A 22,469-nucleotide genomic window follows, 5' to 3' on the forward strand; every position below is an offset into this window, starting at 1 on the left:
TAAAAAGTAAAGTATATCTATGACAGGATGTCTAATGTTAATGATACTACCTTCTAAAATTCCTTCTGCTCAAATGAAGGTCAGAAGATGATGGCTGTTTTATTTTATTAAAAAAGCAAGATTTCTTAATGACACTTTTGTTGAAGAAATGCTAGAGTTCTATCCAATTGTAACTAATATTTCACTAGCTTGAAACCAAACTTTTACAAGGCACCTGAATACAGATAATTCAAAGGAAAAAAAGAAAATACACACATTATTTATAAATGAATATAAGTTGCTTCTTGCTTTTGAGGCTGAAGTATGAATTCTGTGTAGTATTGCTGTACATTTTTTGAGTAGTGACTATGTGATTCTGTGAGCAGTGACAGGACCTGAGGGAATGGTCTCAAGTTGTGTCAGGGGAGGTTTAGGTTGGATATTAGAAAAAGGTTCTTCAGCCAGAGGGTGGGCACTGAACAGGCTCCCCAGGGCAGTGGTCACAGCCCCAAGGCTGACAGAGCTCAAGGAGTGTTTGGATGATGCTCTCAGGCACAGGGTGTGACTCTTGTTCTTGGGGTTGTCCTGTGCAGGGCTAAGGGTTGGACTCAATGATCCTTGTGGGTCCCTTCTAGCTCAGCATATTCTGTGATTCTGTGATACATCCAGCACTCAGGAATGCATTAAAAAGATCAAAAATACTTTGTGAAGATAAATTTTTTTGCTGTTTACCCAAATGAGGTATCTGGAATGGAAGAAAAAGAACAACACTGTTCTGGCTCTGGTTTATTCCAACCCTTGGCAATAAAATGAGAAGCTATAAAAGGGAATGTTTGTCCCCAACATCCCCTTGAGGGGAAAAGGGAAGGGCATTTTGGGTTTTTACTAATTACAATTTTATGCACCACATGACAATACTCACATTGTGTAGTTTTACAGAGTTTTGCTCTTGTCTGAACAGCACTACTGAGAATCCCTCAGGACAATATGGGAGAACCTGAGGATCTCAGTCCAGTGTCTTATCGGTGTTATGCAGTATTAGTTATGTTAACAGGGTGAATAAAGTCTACCCTATGATAAGAAAATACACACCCAAACCTAAAGTTTTTAACAAAAATAACATAGAAGACATTACCTCCAGCTGCTTCATGGCAAAAGGAGAACCATCTTGCTTTAATTTTTTGACAATTTCTTCCATACTATTTGCTGAAAAAAGACTAAAATTAAAATAAATTAGTCCATGAACTGCTTCAGCCTTCCACTTAACCTATGAAGGGTGAGTAGCATTAGAAACAGTCTAACCAGTTGATTTGGCTTTACTTAGGAATGAGTTCCATGTTGTTCCCTTTCAAGTAACTTGGTTGTCAGGCATCTCCTCTCCCTTTACAATTCTCTAGTGTTTCAATAAACCTCACTCACGAACTCTGTTATTTATCTATAAACTTCCATTACTCCCATCAGTCTTATCTGTATTTTTATTGCACATCAAGCCCTTAGCTATTAGCTCCGTTCTACTGGTTTGGTGTCAACATCTTTTGTCTCTAAACCTAGTTACTGCCATCCTTCTTCAAGAGTTTTAGCTGTTTCTTGTCACTCCTTCCTTCTCTGATACACAGAAGTTCCAAGCAGTCATAGAAACGGCCTTAAATCAATGAGTATAAATGTGCTACGTAACATTCCCTACTCAACTTGACAATTTCTCTCACAAATCCCCATCCAATTTCTATAGAAAATGTTCATTCTAATGTGCCATATGGTAGTTGCTTAATATAAGGGTGCATGACTCAGGCAAATATGCTCAAGTACTTAATATACTGATAAGTGAAATATTTAATGAGCTTCAGATAAAGCTCTCTAAAGACAAGTTATTTAAACTTGGATGTCATTTCTCTCACCTTACCTGCAGAATACTGTTACTTGATTTAACTCCACATTCTCTATCCACAATAATAAAAAATGAAAAAAGATTGCTAAATACCTGTTAATCTTCTCCATGTGCTCATCAAGTACAAACTTCTTTTCTTGATCAACTGTGCACTATTTAAAAAGCAAATACCTGTTTTACTTGGTTATTTTAGACTGAAAATGTTATCAGTACTGAAAAATTTCAATGCCTTGTGTTACAGAAATATCATAAACGAACAGTTAATATTCATAAAACAGTGACATTTTTAATGAATTACAGTTTTGCAGTGTGTATAAATGAAATTGTCACTTCATCATGTGAATGTTAAAGATGTTCCCTCATAATGCAGTGCTTGCTCTGAGCTACTATGTATGCATATTAGACTGGGTGGTTATCTTGTACACAAGTAATTCTGATTAATCTATCAAAACATTTCTATAAAATACACTAAGGAAGTCAGTATAGATAAATCTACCCAAAAACCTGAGATTGTTTTTAAAAAAAAAGCTTCATTTTCTTAAAAATATTCAGATGTATATTTAGGCATTTTTAATGACAAAAAAAAGGCATTTCTCTTCCTTGTCTTTTCTATGACATTTTACAAAATTTTATTTAGACAGCTGAAGTGTGTGAAAGACCCATTGGCCTTATGTGGAAAGGCTGTCAAATGTCTCACATCTTCACATTAAGGGGTTTAGGACATAAGCAGATGTTTCAGGACCAGCAGCTGAAGCTGAGAAAGATTCCCTGTCATTTCAGCTCTGATAACTAAAAATACATAGCCTCCTTTTCTGTATACTGCAACATATAATCACTCCTATTTCACAGCTATTTTGTGAGAATAATCAGTAGTGCTAGGTTAATTAGCTTATCCAATTATTTTTCTAATTAACCTTAATATATTAACTCAGTAATTCCAAAATAGAAATAACAGGAGTAGACACTGCTCATTTTAAAGCCAAACAAATTAGTTAAAAACTAGTTAAAACACACTAGAATTGAACAAACCAGTTTAACTCTAGAAGTTTTCTTTCTATTGAAATAAAATTACAATGCACATCAAAGCAGTTAAAATAGCCTCTGATTGTAAAGCCAAAACCTTTTATTTTTTATGCTCATTGTTACACAGGCCCAACACAAATACTAATTATATATTAATACAGTTATATTCACCTCCAAAATCACAACAGAGCATCATGCATGGGTTAGTCCACTGAGAAAACAGCATCTTTCTCCCCCTGAAAATACTGATTTCAGGTGCTTTTCCTACAGTGTATCTGCCAATACTGATCCTATTGATAAATGCTGTGCTTATTCAGTCTTTCAGTTGCCTCAAGGTTACAAACATATAAAATACTCGAGAAGTCAAAGGAACAACTTAAGCCTTTAAATTCAGGCTTCAAATCTGGACTGCAGATGGTCTGCATCAAAATAATGCTAAAATTTATGTCACATGCATCAAGCTAGCAAGACATTTTTCTAGGTTGATATAGAGAAATTTTCTGGGATGGAAATACAGCATCCATTTCCAAGTGAACCGTGCAGCATTTAATGGGCAGAATAACTTCTGCAGCCTCTGGATTAGGGCAGTAGTTCCACCCTTGTCATTTCTATTTGTCAGAATCCCTGAATTTCAGGGTAACTCCCCAGATCACATTTGTCATCATGTCCAACCTCCAGTCTGCTCGTGGCTATCTATTTTGCCTTCTGCCAAGTGTGCTAGAAATCCAAGAGTAACAGGGAAAATTAAGCAGCAATGTATTTTCTGCCTCGTCATGCTACTGGCTGGAAACTGAAGTACACACACAGAGATTGAGCTGATCACAGTAGGAATTTTTGGGGTATCCAAAATGAATAAAAGGTGAAGAAGGACTTTTCAATTCTGATTTTGACAACTGTAGGCATTAGTGTTACAAATTAGTATTTTATAAAGGGCAAAGAGTTTGGGAATTCATTATTTTCAACTGTAAAAAAAAAAAAATTATCAGTAGCACAGATAAAAAAGAATGTCTTTATATATATAACAATTTTGCTTGATTTCAATAACTGATCAGATTACCTTCTTGTGGTAAGAGTTCAGTAAGTCTGCTATATTTTCTTTTGAAGGCGATTTCAGTGCTATCAGGTCTTTCTCTAAGGCAGGTAGCTATTAAAAATAAGATTTAATTACAAGTAAGTAAAACAAAATCTACTTGAATTATTTCTGCTGGTGCTATACTACTGGTAATAGTAGTATGCACGTATAAAAACACCCCCCTCACCCTCCCCAACTTTCTGACAGATCTTAAGGAGGTACTAAGCAAACAATAAAAGGAGCCAGAGTTCATTTTTCAGTGTTGAACCATCTGGATTTAATTATGTCTGCAGTGATCAGCAAAGAACTCTTCTTCCCAGGCAGACCCCCAATGCAGTGCTACAGATGCAGCAGGTAAAGCAAGGCTACAGCAGTCTCAGAGGAAAGAGCAGGAGTCTGGCAACAATGCTGTCCTCAAAGCAGTATTTTGCCAGCTCCACAGTGACAGTCAGGAGTCTTCATGGAGAGAAGGAAAGCAAGTCATTGTTTCTCCTTCATTTAAGTCCATTCCAGTTACTCTGACTTTATGAAACACCTTAATTTTTACACTTCCTTACAGGCACTGTAAGAAACAAATACCTGTTAAGCAGACTGATAAAAACCACATTAATTTAATGGAGTTTTACCTTGATTGAAAACCCAGCAATTGTATAAATCTCTAGTTTCATACACAATTGTCTTGAACTGTAAAATTTTGTGAGCAACTTCCATTATGCTGAGTAGATCATGCCCTTCCAACAGCAGAATTGTGAAGGCAACAACATTTGCTCCTTCCTCCAAGCAAAGCTGTCATTATCTGGCAAGCGTTAGAATGACAGCTTGAGAGTATCTTACGTCCCTGTTCACAGGGCATGGCCAGCTAATATAACTGTGCTGCTGCAGACACTCATGTTGGTAAAAAGTATACTGGGGTGCTAAACCCTCAAACCTGTCATTGTGGTTGTAGGCTGTGCCCCTGCCAGCACTGTTAGCATGTTACCTTTTCGGATTCTACAAAATGTGTAGCGATGCCAGCTCTTAGTACATCTCTTCCTTTCAGCCTGTATCCTGTTAGTCCGAGGTAATAGCCAACCCTTCCTGAGAGCCTTGGCAAGAAATACCCTCCACCTACATCAGGAAACAGGCCTGCAATAGACAACAAAAACAAAAGTGAAGGGAGAAGAACTTGTACTGATCACCACTTAGTAGCTACTTCTTCTTGTCTGACTTTCATCTCCCTGACAGGCACAGAACTCTGATCGAGTTTCTCCTTGACTTGCTTTGACATTTCTCTGTCATCAAATCCCTTCCTAAAAGCAAACTCTCAAACACCTTCCAAACTGCATCCTTTCCACTAGCACATACTCTACAAATAACTACCAAAAAATAGTATTTATTCTATTTGCCAACAACTTGAGATATTTTTAGGTGAAGGATCAAGTGTGTTCTCAGCAAAGAAACAGAAGTGACACGAGGAATTGTGAAGTAATTTGTGCAAACTTGAACTGGATGCTGCTTTTTCTCTGAAATCTTTTATTATGATAAAAATATCAAACAGTGATGAATTCCTCTTGCACAGCTTCATTTGAACATATTTTGGGGCTGAGAATTCAATAATAGATCAAAAATATTGACAGGGTCTTCCTGAAGGTGGGGGTGCAAGAGGCTGAGCTGGTACCTGGCTCTTTGACAGGACTATGACTAAGCTGAAAGTAAAAAAAAGATTTTTAAACTTTCTGGTTTAGTGACTGTCTTACATTTATATGTTTTTCAAATCAACAGATTAGGGTAATTTTTAAAAATCTCAAGTGTGAATAAAATTTAAAATACTTTTAAAAGTTGTAATTGAAAGATATCTACCTTCTGTTATATACATTGATCACCAAAACAAATTCAGACACTTTTTGTAACACACTTAAACTTAAGAAAATTTTAGCTTAGCTGTATCAGTTTCAGAAATCTGAACGGATAGAAGCAGTGTCCAGTTACTACTTTGAAATCATCACCAATGGTGCATTCATGACACTGAAAGTCTTTTGAAGAAATGAAAGGTGTGGTGGTGTTTTTTCACTGTGACAGGAAAAATGAAAAAAACAAAAAAGAAAACAAATGAAAAAGAATACAAATGAGCAGTAGGAAACTCATAAACACTTGCCAAAGCAGAGATATTAACTGGGAAAATTCAGATGCACATAAGGAGTTTAAGTGCAGTTCTGATAGAAAGTGGTAATTTTTCACTTACAAGCAATTGCTTTCAGTCACAACAAGAGTCAGTGGATGTATTATGGAAAAGATCCTATCACAGGTATTTTAAGATGTGGGAAATCAGTGATCCTGGAAAGGTCCTCCCCCTCAGACAGAATTGAGGGGAGGTTTCTTTCAGACAGCTGCTCAGTGTTTTCCTCTTAACGATCTTAATATCAAACCCCTCTCTCAGCTTCTCCTCTGATTCCCTCTTGGTCCTCCCTTTGTTCTGCTGCTTCTAATACAATGAAAAGATGGTTTTAGGAGTCACTTCCTATCAGTTAAAGTTGTAGTATTTTACTCCCACCGATGTGTGTGCTGTCATTGATGGATTTATTCTTCATCCCACAGGCTACTGAGACATACAGCTCTTCTCCTGAAATGCTGAATGCCTTGCTGACACACTTTAAAAGCCCAATTAACCCAAATTCATCACTCACCTTTTTCATCTGTACTCACATTCTCAATAGTCTGCTCTACATTTTACATTCTCATTTTGAGCCATCAAAACATTGATGCCAAGACTTTTATTTAGTTTTATGTTTCTATTCATCTGTCTCCCCTTGGATATCCTACTACTGAAAAAAAATTCCTCATTTCAAAGAGAAACCTGACTTAAAAATGCCCTCCAAAGTAAAAAGGCAATTACATTATTCTGTCCATCCACCAGAACTGCAACAGCAACAATCTTTCTTGGTTTTGCTGTAATTAAATTAGAATAATATCAATGCTGGACCACTGTTCTCCCCATGCTCCAATAAAATTCTAGAGGAAAAGACATCTTCCTACTGGGATCCATAATGCCCTTCCACTTGACCATACACAGGGAAATCCATTCTAAATAAACTGTGCAGTTGATTAACTTAAGTTGCTTCAGAGGAAAATAAACCTAAATTGAATGAAGGTTTAATTATTAAGGAATTTACAAACAGGATTAGTGAAGATGTAACTAATCCACTTTAAACTTACTTGGTTGCCTAAACACAGTCTGCTATAGCTTCTGTATCTTTTTCATTGTCCCTGTCTTCCATTTTTCTTATAATTTTACCCCTCTTGTCCATGTTCTACATATTCCTCTTAATTCTCTCAGCAATGCTTCCCATATGTTTCTCCTTGCCACTGTGGTTCCCTTAATGTGTTCCACTTCTTTTGATAGTATTTACCAATTATTTCTCAAATTCCTACTTGAATAAGAGAAGAGCTGTGTTACTGCTGGACTGACCAGGCTATAAGCCTATGCCTGTGGTGCTGACTTGCAGTCTGTGCTCTTTGCTGTAATCCCAAAGGTGCAACTCTGCATTTGCCAAGCATAAAATAAAGGCAGTGTTACTGCATTCTTACCCTGTCGGTAGAGGGGGGTGGAAATTTATTAGTAAATGCCTTCTAGAAAGCTAAAAACTTAGGAGGGATATACATGAAAGTATCCATTATTAATATAACATTATCTCAAAGCCCACCTCTTACAATATACTTCCTCCTTTTGTTCTTCTCACTACTAGTTTTTCCACACCCTCCCACATCTAAGCTGCTTTCCAGTGCTTTGTATTATCTGTGTCAAACTCCTACAATCTACAACTGCCTTTTATTTCTATTTTCAAAGTGGCATATTTATCTCTATCCTTTTATTTACGGTGGTGTATAAATGCAGAATAATTGTGTGAAAATGTAGCAGCTGAATGAATGCTTTGTTTTCATTTCACAGCAAAGGTGTCATGCCTACTGAAATAAGTGAACACATGAAAAAATCAATCCAGTGCCTAGAAAGCTAGACATTTTAAGAGAACACACAGAGATCAAAAGAGCTAAGCCTTTAAATCCACAGATTTCAGTGGTTTTACTTCTAATTGATCCTAAAAAGGGTTTAATTACTTCCTTTCCTAAGCAAGTTCTAAGCTTTTCCTTTACATGTCTTCACAGTCTATTTTTGTTTAAATAAGCCCTTGGCAACACAAGAAATGTATGTAAAAAACAGAATTTTTGTTAATATAAAACTACTCATATCTTTACCTATGAAGAAGAAAGTGAAGGTACTTTCATTATTAGTATAATTTTATATGTCAAAGAACTTCTCTGTTTAGTTTTTAAAAAAATACAAATACAAACTGTTTCCTTCAAATGGCTTTCATGTACAATAACTGATTATGAAATTCAGAGTTTAGCACATTCATGTTGTATTAATGCTTAAGATATTTAGTTTACCAAGTCTTCCTTCAGCATAAAAAATAGTTGGAGGTCTGCAATAGCTTTTGCTTTTCTCATCTCAAATTTGCTTGTTCAGAAAAATTGCACTAGATTTATCAGCCAGCAGAAATTGCTGTAAATTTTTTTTTCAGGAGTTAAAATGATAATGAGCTTCCTTATATTTGGGTGGTTTGCTATGCTTTATTTCCCTTGACACTTCCATCAGGAGGGTTGCCTTTAATCTGACTGACTTTTCTTGAGCCATACCTCCATCTTCATGTAGCTCTGAGCTACATTTTCTTTTGTACATCTCAGAGTTGACAAAAAACCTGTAGGATCAAACATTAGAAAACACAAGAAGCGTGTTGCTGTTTAAAAAAACAGACACTACTGAAGGCACTGTGATCTCACCTAGACACAATCTCTGCACAACTGTAATGGGCCTACATTAATAATCTACAAGAAAAGCTGGAATTTCAAAATCTGTCTCATTAACACTGCAGAGCAGCTGTGTAGTACAGGCAGTTGGACTCACAGAGTCCCCAGGGTGAAGCTGAAGTAGCTGCACTGGGATCTTCAGACTCTATCTGCCTACATCTGTAGCACAGACTTAGTTCCTTGATCTGCTTCTGTTTCTGAAATATTGTATCCTGACAGTCTTTGCATCAGTCTAGACAGTTAGGAACCTTAATGATCAACTCCCAGAATGCAGGTAAGTTTCTGTTAATTTAATAGAAAATACTTTCCATATATGGTCATCTCCAGTTCCCTTTTAAAATTCTTTCATTACCACCACAGCTTTCAGTTAAATAGGTTTCATCCTGATTACACAAACAGTGAAAACTTAGACATATTAACACATGATAAAATGCTTACCTATTGCTGTTTCTGGCATTGCAAAAAGTGTCTTTTCTGTAGCAACTCGAAAATGTCCATGAATTGAGAGGCCAACTCCCTGTGCATGGAGCAAAGGACACAGTTATAAAATTATTTTTACCAGTAATCATAACCCTGTGTAACACACCTCTTGCTTTGCTCTACCATTCAAATAAAAGTAGATTTAACACATGCGTCTCAAGAAAACATTAAAAGATCTTTCACGGTTCAAACACTAACAAAGCATCATATTGCCTTTATGATTTGGCTGAAATAGCATTCTGTGCTTTGAAAGACTGATGAGTCACACAGAGATTACCTTCAAAAACCCTCAGGTGACAGCAACAGAAATGGGTGACCCTGTTATCTCCATTAGCCCACTGGTATCCCTTTGCTAATGTCACCCCATCTGTAATTTTTGCATATACCTGAAATCACTGACAAAAAAAAGCCAATACACGAATTGTACAGATTTGTCATTCTAATACTTCTAAAAGAAATAATAATTAACTATTCTTCTAATGTGATAATTACCTATGTTACAAACACAGAAGTGTTTCCCAAATCTTCTTTCCCAAAGCCTAGCCGTGAAAACACAGAAGTATTTTAAACAGGAAAAGCCTTCAGCATTACTGATTAAAATTCAGAGTATGTGGTTAGAAACCCACTGTTTAACCTGAGCACTGGTTATCACCAAATCAGAAATGGAATTCACATTATTAAGTATCTAGCCTTCTTCTCTAGCAGCCTGTCCTGATGAGACACTTCCCTCAAAAGCAGAAGAGTTTCTGGTTGTGTCTGTCACATATTTTCTGATTTAGGCAGTGAGCAGCAGCAAGGCCCAATAAAAAAAGTGTTTTCACACAAAATTAATTTAATTTAGAAAAATGTTCAAGAGGCAAATTGGCAAATATAAAGAAAAATGGTAATCTGACAAAGTTACTACTACTTAGTAATAATATTTGAAGTAATCCAAGTATATTTAGATTACAGGGCATAACCACAACATACATATTGAGGTCTCACTTCTCAAAGCTTATTTACATGATACATGTTAATAGAAATGCATGTTTGAGTGTATCTGGAGACAAAAACCTCTACTGAATATTTCACAAGAAGTTTCTTCATACAAATATTATCCTTCTCTTCCTTTCCACTGTTTCAGTTTACTTCTGTTCCTCAGAACAGAAGTTAAATTTCCCTTGGTTAAGTCCTTCTACCTATACTTTTTTTTATGTTCAAACTAAGATATCTTAAATATCATTGGCCAAAAGAAGTCAGTGTCTAATGAAGAAATAAGTGCTTAAATACTAGAAAAATAATACTTTACCCACCTAAAGCTACTAGTTTTCATAAACATCTTTATGCATTTCATACTTTTCATCAAAACCAGTGGTATCAATTGGGTGATATTCTCTTGGGTCAGCAGTATATATTTGACAGGCTTTTAAGGTGAGAGTAGAACATCTTATTTTTCTTATTACAGTGATCTTTGGGTGGGTTTTACATTCAAATTTTAAAAAGTTATCTCAATTTAATATAAATTACATTCATTTCCTTCCATGGCCTCTCTTACAATTCTGCCCAGCAAGAAATTATTGTCACTGTTTATTCCATTAGGGTCATACACGATTAAATTTGAAAATATCTTTGATTTTTTTCTGTAAAATGAATATCTGCCAGTCTAGTGTTTTAATATAGGTGTATGAAGTTTTTAAGATTCCAGTTTAATTTCCTGAGAAATGCACCCTTAAGGCAACTGGTTATCATACTGGACTTTATATTCAGAAACTAAGCCAAATGTGTACACATGAAGTACTGCTTTTCCAAGGAGGCAAATGGGATTTGAGCAAACATCTGAATCTTATTTGCACAGGGTACCATGTTCTGTCTCATCCTTATCTGTCCTTCAGCCCTTTCTCTCGAGGACTGGTCAGAGGCTGCACATCTCATCTGAGCAGCACCAAGAGCAATGCCCCTGTGTTTCGCTCTCTTGCAAATGCAAAGCTACATGTAAAGCTACATTCACTCCTAGAACAGCTCCAAAAGTCTTAAGTTAAATGGAAATGTGACTTCATAACTTCCAAATGTCATAACAGCATGTTTTCACTGCATTTAGTAAGGCCTGTAGTTATTTTCACGCATGTTCAGCAATAGTGATGACCTTTATTTATAAAGATAATGAAATTAAAAAATCATGCCCATTATGCTCTAATGCTTAAATTAATTTTTGTTCTAATCCCATATCTAAAAACACAAATACCATCTATCATAAAGCATTTTTTCTGGCTTATTTTCTAGATAGTCTGAATTTTTTGTAAGGACTTAAATTTTTAGCTTGAGTATTAAGCAACAAAGACTCGAGTGTGAACTCCATAAAGGGAGCTTTTCTTCCAAACTTGTTCTTTTTTTTTTTTTAGAGTGATAAAAATAACTGTAAAGTTTTAATAATAGAAAGTTGAAAGATGTAATTTTCTTTTGAAAGAAGTAATTAAATCAGATTTCACTTTCTCAAGTGCTTAAGCCATAATTGGATTTGTTTTCTAGACAGCCTTCAAAGTTTTATAGTATAGATAACAGCCTTATTTTAGATGTATGTTTAAAAGATTGAAACTATATTTTCTTTTTATCCATTATAAAGAAAGCAGTGCAAATATGTCCTTACTTCTTTGAAGATCCTTTCTAAATAAACCAATGTTACAAAAAAATCAGGAGAGAAAATGAGTTAATGCTTTGAGGGTACAAACCCCAGTAACTTATTTAACTGGTGATCATCATATGTTTTTTTTTGTTTATTTGCAACTTCCCAAATCATTAACATATTCACTGTATGTGTCTAACCTTCTAGATCTAATACAGATGACAGATACTTAGTTTAATATACCATAACCCTAAACTCTTCCAGTCAGAAGTCTAAATGCGTTCCTCCATTTCTGGATTCTCTAATTTTTTTTCTTTAATTTAACTGAAATCTTACATATGTAGAGTCCTACCTAGGAGGCCCTTCACACTATTAAAGTTGGGCTGTGTTCACTTCACCAGATAGTTCCAGCATTTACACGTACAAGGCTTGGTGCTATAATGTCTTTATTAAAATACAGTATATCCTGCCTTGTCAGAGTCCTACCTTTTATGATCTTAAAATATATACTGAAGCTAATGTCTTCCTTTTGACTTTTCCAAGACAATACATTCTCGTGGTGAATCAGGCTTGTACTGGCTGGGAACTTTCTTTCTTCACTGACAGCTGAATGTTTGAATGTTTGTAAAGAATAATTAAAGAATGAGCCTAGAACTTAAGGAGAATTAAGAAATGAACAAGCAACCAATTCAAACTACTGGGCTGGTTTTGGCTGGGATAGAGATAAATCTCTTTACAGTAGCTCCTTCATAGTATGGGGCTGTGTTTTGGATTCTGCTGAAAGCAGTGTTGATAATATGGAGATGTTTTTGTTATTCCTGAGCTGCACTTGCACAGGGTCAAGGCCTTTTCTGATTCTCACCCCAGCAGCAAGGGGGCTGGGGGTGCACAAGAAGTTGGGAGGGGACACAGCTGGGACAGCTGACCCCAAGTGACCCAAGAGATATTCCACACTATGCTCAGCACATAAAGTGGGGGGGGGGGAAAGGAGGAAGGGGCCATGTTTGGAGTAATGGTGTTTGTCTTCCCAACTCATCATTATGTGTGATGGCTGGAGATGGCTGAACACTGGGAAGCAGTGAATTAATTCCTTGTTTTGCTTTGCTTGTGTGGGTGGTCGTTGCTTTATCTCAACCCATGAGGTTTTTCACTTTTACCCTTCCCATTCTCTCCCAATCCTGCTGGTGCGGGAGTGAGCAAGCGGTTCTGTGGGGCTTAGTTGCCAGCTGGTTAAATCATGACAACTACCTTTCTGTTGGGTTTATTTATGAATTAATTAGAAACATAGATAAGAGCAGAAATGGTGTAAACATCTGTTCACATACAGAAAAGTAGACCCGTGTCACAGCAAAACCACACATCACACTCGGCTATTTACTAAATAACCGAATCAGACTATGAAGGACTCTGAAGGAATCACTGCCTAGGAAAGCTTAAGTGACAGAATAAAAGACACACAAACAGAAAAGGCCTTCAGGAATGTTGCTTGTGTCACCCTCACTAGGCTGATAAAGAATTTTTAGCTGTTCAAGCAAACCCCTGTCCAATAATACCGATATTGATACTGTCTGCAGCTAAACTCCTGTTGTAACAGTTCCATCCAGTAACTGCACTCATTTTTAACTGCATGAGAATACAGTTCCTGGTAGGGCCAGAGCCACAAGAGAAATGTGGCAATCAACAAACAAACTGAGCATAAGACAACAAAGGGCAAATATATTTGCATACAGTTGAGAAAGAATAGCCAAGGTGCAGTAAAAATGTTTTCCAAAGCATTAGTCGGCAGCACAGTAAGTGAGTGGAGTTGATTCAGGAAGCAGCAGGAGCTTATAGCTATGTTAGATCAAAAATCATGGATGTAAGAGCATTACCCCCTGCATCCAGACACATCAAATCTTAAACTGAATAGAAATTAATCTACGTTCATCATTAATGTTATGGAGCACTCCAAAGAGTATAATCCATTTTTATCTGGAGATACTAACAGAGAAGACAACACAGTGAACCAGAGCAGTGCAATGTAACAGATCAATCTGGACCTAGAATATCATTTTCTTTGGCTGATGACACGTTAATCAGTTCTGTGCAAGTATTTAAAAAATACCATTAAAAACCAGTGGGGTTTGTGAACTTTTCAATCATTTAGTGTGGTATTTTAAAACATAAAATATTAATGTAATATGATTAAAATATAAAATATTAATATCCATATACAGATTACATATTAGAGATTCTCAGTCCAAATTCCTACAGATACACAGAAGCACAATGAGTTGACTGGAAACAGATTATCTGTAATAACACCTGATGTTTCAGTCCTGTTCTTCTGACCCCTAAGTATTTAAACAAACTTGATCCAACTACTTTAATAGTAATCATTTAGGTCAGCTTCTTCTTAAAGTGAAATTTGGGGGAAAAAATATGTAGGCCATTCTGTGCACCAATGCTGTCAGAGTGAGTGTCCTTTATCAACAAAAAAATTTAGACTGAATTTTTAGAAGTCCTGGTTTGATCTTTCTGCTACCAGCCTGAATTTATGGGTGATCTCAAACTGGTTTTACTAGGGTACTTATCATAATCTGCACAACTTTTTATGGACACAAAACTTGTGCTGCAACAGAAAGAAAACAGAAGATATAAGACCTAGATTTGAAAAGCCCATAGCAAAAGTAATTAATTACTGGCAAGTGCAATTTTTCCTAGTGTTAAATTTGAAAGCATTCTTTTTATCCCAGTGTTGTTTCCTTATACATAACTGGCCATGTGTGTTCAGAAAGACAGTAAGTTTGGCATTTTTATTGTTTCTAAAATTCTAGAAGACAGCTCTATCCCTTTGTTCCTCTGTATCACCTAAAAAATGTAGGTACTGCAAGAAATTTCTGTGTCCAACTCATGACATCTTAATGTCTGCAGGAAGGGCAGACAAGTGGGAGGGAACCTGTTTCAGCAATTTGCATCAATGCATAACTGAGCTTTTAGGTTTTATCTTAAAACTGAAGAAACACTTCTTGTTCTTAAAGACAGACATGTGGGACAGAACTTTGTTTAAACAGCAGCACAGTTATTTGGGATGACAGGAGTGAACTGAGGGGGTTTTGTAATGATGCTCTATTTCCCTGGAGAAAGTGCTTGGAAAAAGTGTAAGACTGATTAAAACAAACTCAAGGAGAAAACGAGCATTCAAATTCTTCCGGAGTTAAGAAAAATGAGCAGAAATATGAAAGGATGGAGAAGCAGGCAAAGATAATTCTCTTCAGAACTTTTATTCCTTGATCTGTAATAAAGGGATAGAGAGGGAAATAATGAGATAACTCTCAATATGTGAGTTAGGCATGTACAAGAAGGTCTAGAGTGAGAGAAAAATAGTGGAACTTTTAGCAAGAAATAGTCTGATTGTTTCTAGAAAGAACAAATCTGTACAGAAGCCAGCAAAAATCTCAGTTGTTGTAGAGTTGGAAGAGGGGAAGAAGAGTTTTTCTTACTGTACCAATACCGACCCATAACTTAAAATACTTGTTTTCAAGACAGTGCTTTATGATAAACCCTTTGGGGAACAACATCAGGCGCAAATCCTTGAGCCTTCAGTGGTTACTTTTTGTTGATGTCAGGAGCTGCCGCTGTTACAGTCCGATTAGCTACAAAATGAAGAGCACCGTTTGTCCCAGGGATCAGAGGGGAGGGCCCAGCAGGCAGCCCCAGGCGCCAGATGGTAAACACACTGTAACAGCAGCACAGAGAGCCCTGTCAGTATTGCCGCAGCACTGTTTGCAACATCCTACCTTGCAAAAGCTAAGTGGTGCACAAGGCAATCTCACAGAGATTTGTTTGCACTTGCAAAATCTGTATTCTGTTGGACAGTAAAAGCTGCCTTCAGCTTTGAAGCGCTGGCACAAAGCAGGCCACAAGCTTCTATGTGGTTCACGGGCATGAATTACCAGAGGGAGGGGGAGAGGCAGGGAGAAAACTGGAAAGCAGCTTATCTAGGTTTAGTATGACAATTACTTTTACTTCAGGACAGATTTTAGAGCATAAATTAAAACAAATCCAAAGATGTTCAAGTTTCAGAGCACGATGGCTGACAAGAGGTATGACATATTTATAAAAAGGAAGGAAAAGAGTAAGAATTGGGAGAAGTCCCAGGGAGCACTGACATTTCGGGGTTCCAGTTTCCTATCTCTAAAAAAAGGTTAAAGGGGTAATAATGTCTATTACAGTATAAAGGTGCTATGTAAAATAACAGCTTTTCATGAAGTCACCCCAAGCCATTGATATGTACATTAATAACTAATAAGCAAAATTTCTACAGTTTGCAATAAAATTTGCATCCCAAATTAAACCACAAATGAACAGCTTTGTTCTGTGGGCAATATCCACTTGTAAATACACATTCCTCTAACTGAAAACTGTATCACAAGTGGGAAAAAAAGTGCAATTTTTTTATATATGGTTAATTCTAGTGTTTCCTAGTTTTTGAATGTTAGTCTCAAATGCTGCTCTCTAGAGTTCTAAGTAAAAGCTATACACACACACCTTAAATGAATACATCCTAAAAGCAAATAAAATAAATTTAAAAAAAAAAAAAAACAAACACAACAAAAAACCAAAACCAAACAGTAGATGGGAAGACATATTACAATGTGAAGGAAAATGGGAAGCTCCCCCCTCTCTTTTATAGTATACACCTGAGGATTATCAAAAGACACCTAACTTAAGCATTTATGTGGTAGCTGCAATGATTGCAGCCTATCATATTTGTCTGGCTTCTTTTTCTACAGATTGTCTATTAACAGCTCATAGTTCAAGGGAGATCATAATGAAGTAAAGCAGTCTGTTGTCTTTACACTTCCTACCTTCTTTCAGCCTTCAATCACTTCAGCTAAACAAACTGAAGTGCCAATACTCAGTGGTTTACGAGATTTTAAGTTTAGTTTAAGACACAGGCTCACAATTTTTATTTAAATACTTTTTATGGAAAAGAATAGGTGAACATCAGGCATTATGGTCACAATGGTTTTGTTTCACCAGTCAGAAAGAAGAGATAGCAATGTCAGGCAACTTGCTCAGAAGGAAAGATTCCGTGTGGTCGAGGTCTGTACCCACAAACAGCACAGAGAGCGAGGGCAGACCCTCTTACACCACTGGGAACTGCTTTTGGGAGTGGGCAGGTTCAGGCTGAGGAAATCTTTGAGACATTCCCTCCCTTTCTTCCTCCCACTTCCTGCAGCAGTCCAGCCAGTTGTAACCCAGAGCCTAACTTGTGATGCCTGGGAATACAGAATTTTATTTGTGTAAGGTGTGTTTTTCCATGTGCTGCTTTGGTCCTGACTACAGATCATCAGGCAGTCAAAGTACCAAATCATTCCATTTTACAAGTATGTAATTTAAATACAACATTGATGTCTTTTTAATAACTTTTAAAAACATATTTTAGAAGAAACAAGAAAAATGTTATTTGCAGATGCATGTCAGAAATTTGACATGTATGTTGGTAGTGAAAGGAACATTCCTGAAGAGCTATACCCACAATCTGGGTAAAAATGGGGCAGGATAAGGACAGCTATTGCTCAACACCAGCTTCTTTGTGTACTAAAATTCAATTGACTAAAATGAGTGACATAAAATCTTCTTATGACATCACTACTAATTTACTTGACAAGAAATATTAATATAAAAAGAAGTGTTGACCAAATCCTCCTAGAGTGTAATTTTAGACATTTGTGACTATTGGTGGATGCCCCGTGGTACCTATAGCAAGTCTCTAACAACATTGCTCAATAAAACATCATTTTAATGTAGCTGTTGGAAGATGTTCACACTGAATTACATTTCTAGACTCAGTGAAGTTTTCAACTTGTACTGCATATGTAACACTCATTTTCTTTGAGGAATGTGGTCCACATCTCTCAGAACACTCGTATATGTTCCATAAGGCAACATACGTACATGTTAAAAAATAACCAATATATTAAGCAAACAAAATACTGACTGAACATCTTTCCCTCAATAACATTCCAATTTAGTAGTTTAGAAAAATGGCAGATGCAGCTGATATTTTGAATATTGAATTGTAAAACTTTTTAGATTTTTTTTTCTACTAGAATAAGCGTTAGAAAAAAAAGTTACAGCTTAAATTACGTGCAAGCAGTTTGAAGTTAAAAATACTTCTAAAACACTCCTGAAAACTGACTTTATCTTTTCTTCTAAGAAGTTCCTCTACTTTAGCAACTGGCCTTCTTTTCACATAATTCTTATTTCTGTGACTGAGAATGATTTCTGTTAGAAATACTGATTCCTAAAAAAATGTGACAACTTCATGTAATACCTGTGGAGCAAACCCTCCACAGCTTTTGGCCATTTATGCCATTCAAGAACCTCAAATAGCTAAGAAACAATCAAGTTTTTTTTCCATACAGGGCAGTGATAGGAAGCAGGCCAATTCCTATTGTAATGCCAACACACTCTTTGGGCAGTAAGCATTCCTAAATACATGTAAGAGCACAGGCGATTAACTTTTTTTTAACCACTTTCAAAACCTGCTGATTGATTTCACTACCACTTGCAGTTAATCTAATATTTTGCATGTCAGGTGTATACTTTTGCCTACTGAAAAACTTTGCTACCAAGAAAAATTACACATATGAGGTAAATCTCTATCTAGTCTTTCCCCACAAGTTTCAGAACATTATTATAAAGAGTTAATGCTGGAAATACAGAAAGCATTTCTGAACAAACTCGTATAACTATAAAAACTTTTCAGAATGTTGTGAAGTAAAATTTCATAAATATGCCAGGCTAAAATTGAAAACTGCAAACTCACTCAAAAAAATTCTTAATTAAATTTTTGACAAGTCTCTATTGATTAAGCAGAGTAAAAGGCTTAAAAAAAAGTGAAGAGGATTCCTAAGGAGGGTTAAAAAATCATCCTTCCCCAAAAGTCAAATTCTTCTTAAATCATTACTAAGATAAAAAGATTTTATAAGATGCAAGAGAGAATAATAATACAGAGGAAAAATGCAAACTTCAGCTAAGCAAATTCAGGCCTCCAAGTCCCTCATCTCAGGTCCTGAGATCTGATTTACAATCTAACAATGTCAGCATCTGGAAAATTGCTGAAAATTAAGTGGTACTAATGTGAAAAAGAACTAAAGCTAAATGTTAGGTACTTAAGTCACTCTTGTACTGCAACACAGACAGATGCAGTAATTCTGATTCTGTATTCCAGAAGTGATGCACAAGTAGATGAACAACAGAATGAATATTTCCAAACCATAGAGTAGGTTCAGGAATTTGGCTGCATCTATTTCTCTGGAACACCTGCATAAGGCCTTGATTAAAATGATGTCACTCAATAAGCAGTATTCTGAAAAAGCTTTGTGCTTTGAACTGCAATGTTTCTGATGCACAGGTAACAAGGCAGGGAAACATAGCCTGGATGATATCACAGGGAAAGGGAGGGCACCATCCTCTGAAAGAATATTAAGAGTTTGCCATCAAATTGAGAGGGCACCCCAGCTGAGGTCATGCAGAAGCTACTCATTAATGACACTTTATGTGAAGTTTTCATTATCTGCCTGGATGATGAAATAACAAAGATTTCTATAATTTACAATTTCTTTTGAGTAAGGCAAACATTTTGAAGGGTAAGATTCAAAACAGTCTCACTTTGGAGAAACTAACATACAAAAAGAACTACACTTGAGAAAGCCAAATCAAATGCAGAGATGACAAGCGTGTTTTCTATGGAACAAATCCCTAGACGGTTTTCAGGGGTTTACAGCAACCATGAAATCAATACAAACAATATAATGCTCTTGTGAAAAGAGCTACTGAAGGTATCACACTACAGCAGAGTCTGTACCAGCAGGCAGCCAAGGGCTGAGGTGGGAATCTGCTCAGCCCAGATTCAGTACACCTGGGCAGCCTAATCAGCCCAAGGCCACCTGATATAAGGCACTCAGGTTTCCTGAAATCCAGAGAAAAGGAGTACTTTTTTGTTTCCTTTGTAGTCTCTGAGGAAAAGGGTAGCTCTGCAAGACAGATTCTTTGACAAGTGAGTTCAGTTCAAGGAAGAAGATTTAAAAATTGGTAAAAGGTAAGCAATAAAGAAATGTACTGTGATGGAAGTTTATGTTCTGCAAGGAGGAAAGAGGTAAGAGTAATAGTTCTGAGAATAACTAGAAGTGGTGGCCTCCTAGCACAGGATGCTTTCAGAAGCTGCTATTTACATGGACTATTTGTGCCAGAATATCTCAGTAATATAGGGAGGATAATTATTCTGCTCTACTTGGTGCTGATGAATCCTCCAGCTGAAATATTGTCTGGTCTCTGGCAATGAACTGTAAAGTACACAAATGGGAGAGATTCCAGAGGATTGCAGGAAGACCAAGAGACTTAATCTACAGTAAAGGCTGAATAACTATCCTTATCCCTATTAAAGAGAGATGGCTAGGAGCAAGGAATGTAAGTATCTCAAAATGTCCACAGAAAGCTGTGACTAAGACAGAATATATTGATTACAGTATTAAAGTATTAAACAGTATTAAGTATTAAAGACTTAAATTATATACTAGGGAATCTTAGCTTGAAAGAATAACAAAGCACTCAGGTGGGACATCTAGAAAAACCAGGATTGCTGCTGTTGGAGAGTTCTAAGCAGGTTAGGTGAAAATCAGCTAAGCAGTCATCCAGCTGTACTTAACCCTCCTGCAAGTGCAAAAGAATAATCCCGAGGCTCCTCCCAACTCCCCACGTTTGTGTAGTCTAAACCTTAACATATTTCACATCACTACACAAGAGACTAACACTCATACAGTTCTTAAAAAAACATTCTGCTGTCCAATAGTCACCCTAAAGATATTCTATGTAAGTAACTTAGATGTAGTGTCTTGGTTTAAGTAAAAGACCTTGCCTAAAAACACCAACTTCCAAAGTCCATGCCCTGATTTTCTCTTTTTTTTTTTTTTTTGGCTAGCATATATTCACCTTGAATTCTAAGCCAAATCATTGGAAAGCTACCACTTGAATCTGTCTAGTGTGCTTTATTTGGCTCTGAAACAGGTTTCAAATACATTTTTATGAATCCTTTTAGTCTGTTAGAGAGTATCTGATGCAGTAATATATTTTGTGCCAACCCCCTATTTAAAACCCTAGCTTTTGACTGAGCTTATAAAGTACACTTCTATTCATCTCCAAAGAACTCACAGTATAATTGGGACTTTTCTAGAACCAAGATAACCATTTCTGGTCTTTTGTCATTCGCAGGATGTCATTGGCAGACAATAATATAAAAAAAAAAAACCCTCTGCCTTTCTTGTCTACTGTTCAGGTATCAAATTTCAAGGAAATAAAAAAAATCCATAGATATAAATCAACTAAAATAATCTGAACAGTAGTTTTTAGCAACATGAGAGTACGAGCCCAGTACATTCCCTTCAATAATATACACCCTTTAGCAGTAAATGTGTCATTTATAGCCCATTTTGCTATTTTTCACTAAAATGCAGTCATCTTTGCTTCATCAAACAAATCTGTCACTTGAACTTAGTGCTCCGAATAAGTACAAAATAAGTACAAAAAGATGAAAAGATACATTTATACTGAATATCAATTTTTGATGAACTCCAGGAGCCCGGGGAGCACTCCAAGTGCAGAGAACAAGCTCCACAGCCCCATCTGTTGGCTAACGAAGCGCTCAAAGCCATCTACCAGCCCCTAGCCAGCAATGCTGAAGGGGAACCCCTTTTACTACCTAAGCACATAAGAACTGAGTTTCTAATACACTTATGGGATTTTTAACTTCTTTTTAATTAGAACAACAAAGCACTCTCTGCTTAGTGCTGCTTTTTTGAGCAAGGTTGAGACTGGCTTGCTTGCGTTTTCATTCATAGATAAATGGTCTATAGTGAAATTGTAGTGTTTAAGGAGTGTCCCTTGACTTATAAGCCCAAGCTAAAATTACTTGCTTTTAAAGCCAAGGGCTTGAATGTACATTTTTAAAGGCATTTACTGTAGTTTGTAAGTGACAAATGTTCCCAGCTCCTACTGACTTGTAGGGACTAAGATAGCCAGATCCTGAGCATATGGAATAGATGAAATATGACCTGCTTGTGTTAAAAATACAGAACCCAGTGACTGAGTGATTTTAAACAAAGCATCTCCTTATGTAATAAACAAAGTAAGTCCTTTGTATGACTGCAGTTCTAATGAAGAGTTACAGTAGGACAGTTCTTCTCTGCAGCAAGCAGAACAAGGTGACAGTACGACTGGGACAAGTTCAAGGGCTTTTCTAGAAGTTCTAACCTATAAAAACCCACTGCAGTGAACCTATTTGTACCACACTAGAAAAGTGCTGCTGCAAGCTTTAAGTTTGGTTAATGTCAGTTGTGATGGGGCTCCCGGTGCTGAAAATGGCAAGAGAAGAGGGTGGGGGAAAGGTGGGAGCTACTGCACTTTTCTTATGTAAGCATTGGTCCATTCAGAGAAATCAACACAAATCTGACAGACAGGAGAGGTGGCTGAAAGGAAGAAGTGTAGCAGATAACTCAAAACTAACATAAAACACACACATAAAAATCAGTCAGTGTTGAGAA

General features: G+C 36.6%; 1 protein-coding gene across 1 annotated transcript in view; it reads right to left on the reverse strand.

Moving 5' to 3' along the window:
• HIBCH (3-hydroxyisobutyryl-CoA hydrolase) overlaps window positions 1-22,469 on the reverse strand; it is a 42,662-nt gene that overhangs the window by 11,845 nt on the left and 8,348 nt on the right. The window contains exons 7-11 of the mRNA XM_064660471.1: window positions 9,240-9,318; window positions 4,939-5,084; window positions 3,945-4,031; window positions 1,958-2,016; window positions 1,115-1,196 (exon numbers count right to left, since the gene is read on the reverse strand). Of these exons, the coding sequence (XP_064516541.1) occupies window positions 1,115-1,196; window positions 1,958-2,016; window positions 3,945-4,031; window positions 4,939-5,084; window positions 9,240-9,318 (453 nt within the window). The remainder of the gene's footprint in view (window positions 1-1,114; window positions 1,197-1,957; window positions 2,017-3,944; window positions 4,032-4,938; window positions 5,085-9,239; window positions 9,319-22,469) is intronic.

The sequence above is a fragment of the Pseudopipra pipra genome, chromosome 7 (genome assembly GCF_036250125.1).
Source record: "Pseudopipra pipra isolate bDixPip1 chromosome 7, bDixPip1.hap1, whole genome shotgun sequence".
NCBI lineage: Eukaryota > Metazoa > Chordata > Aves > Passeriformes > Pipridae > Pseudopipra > Pseudopipra pipra.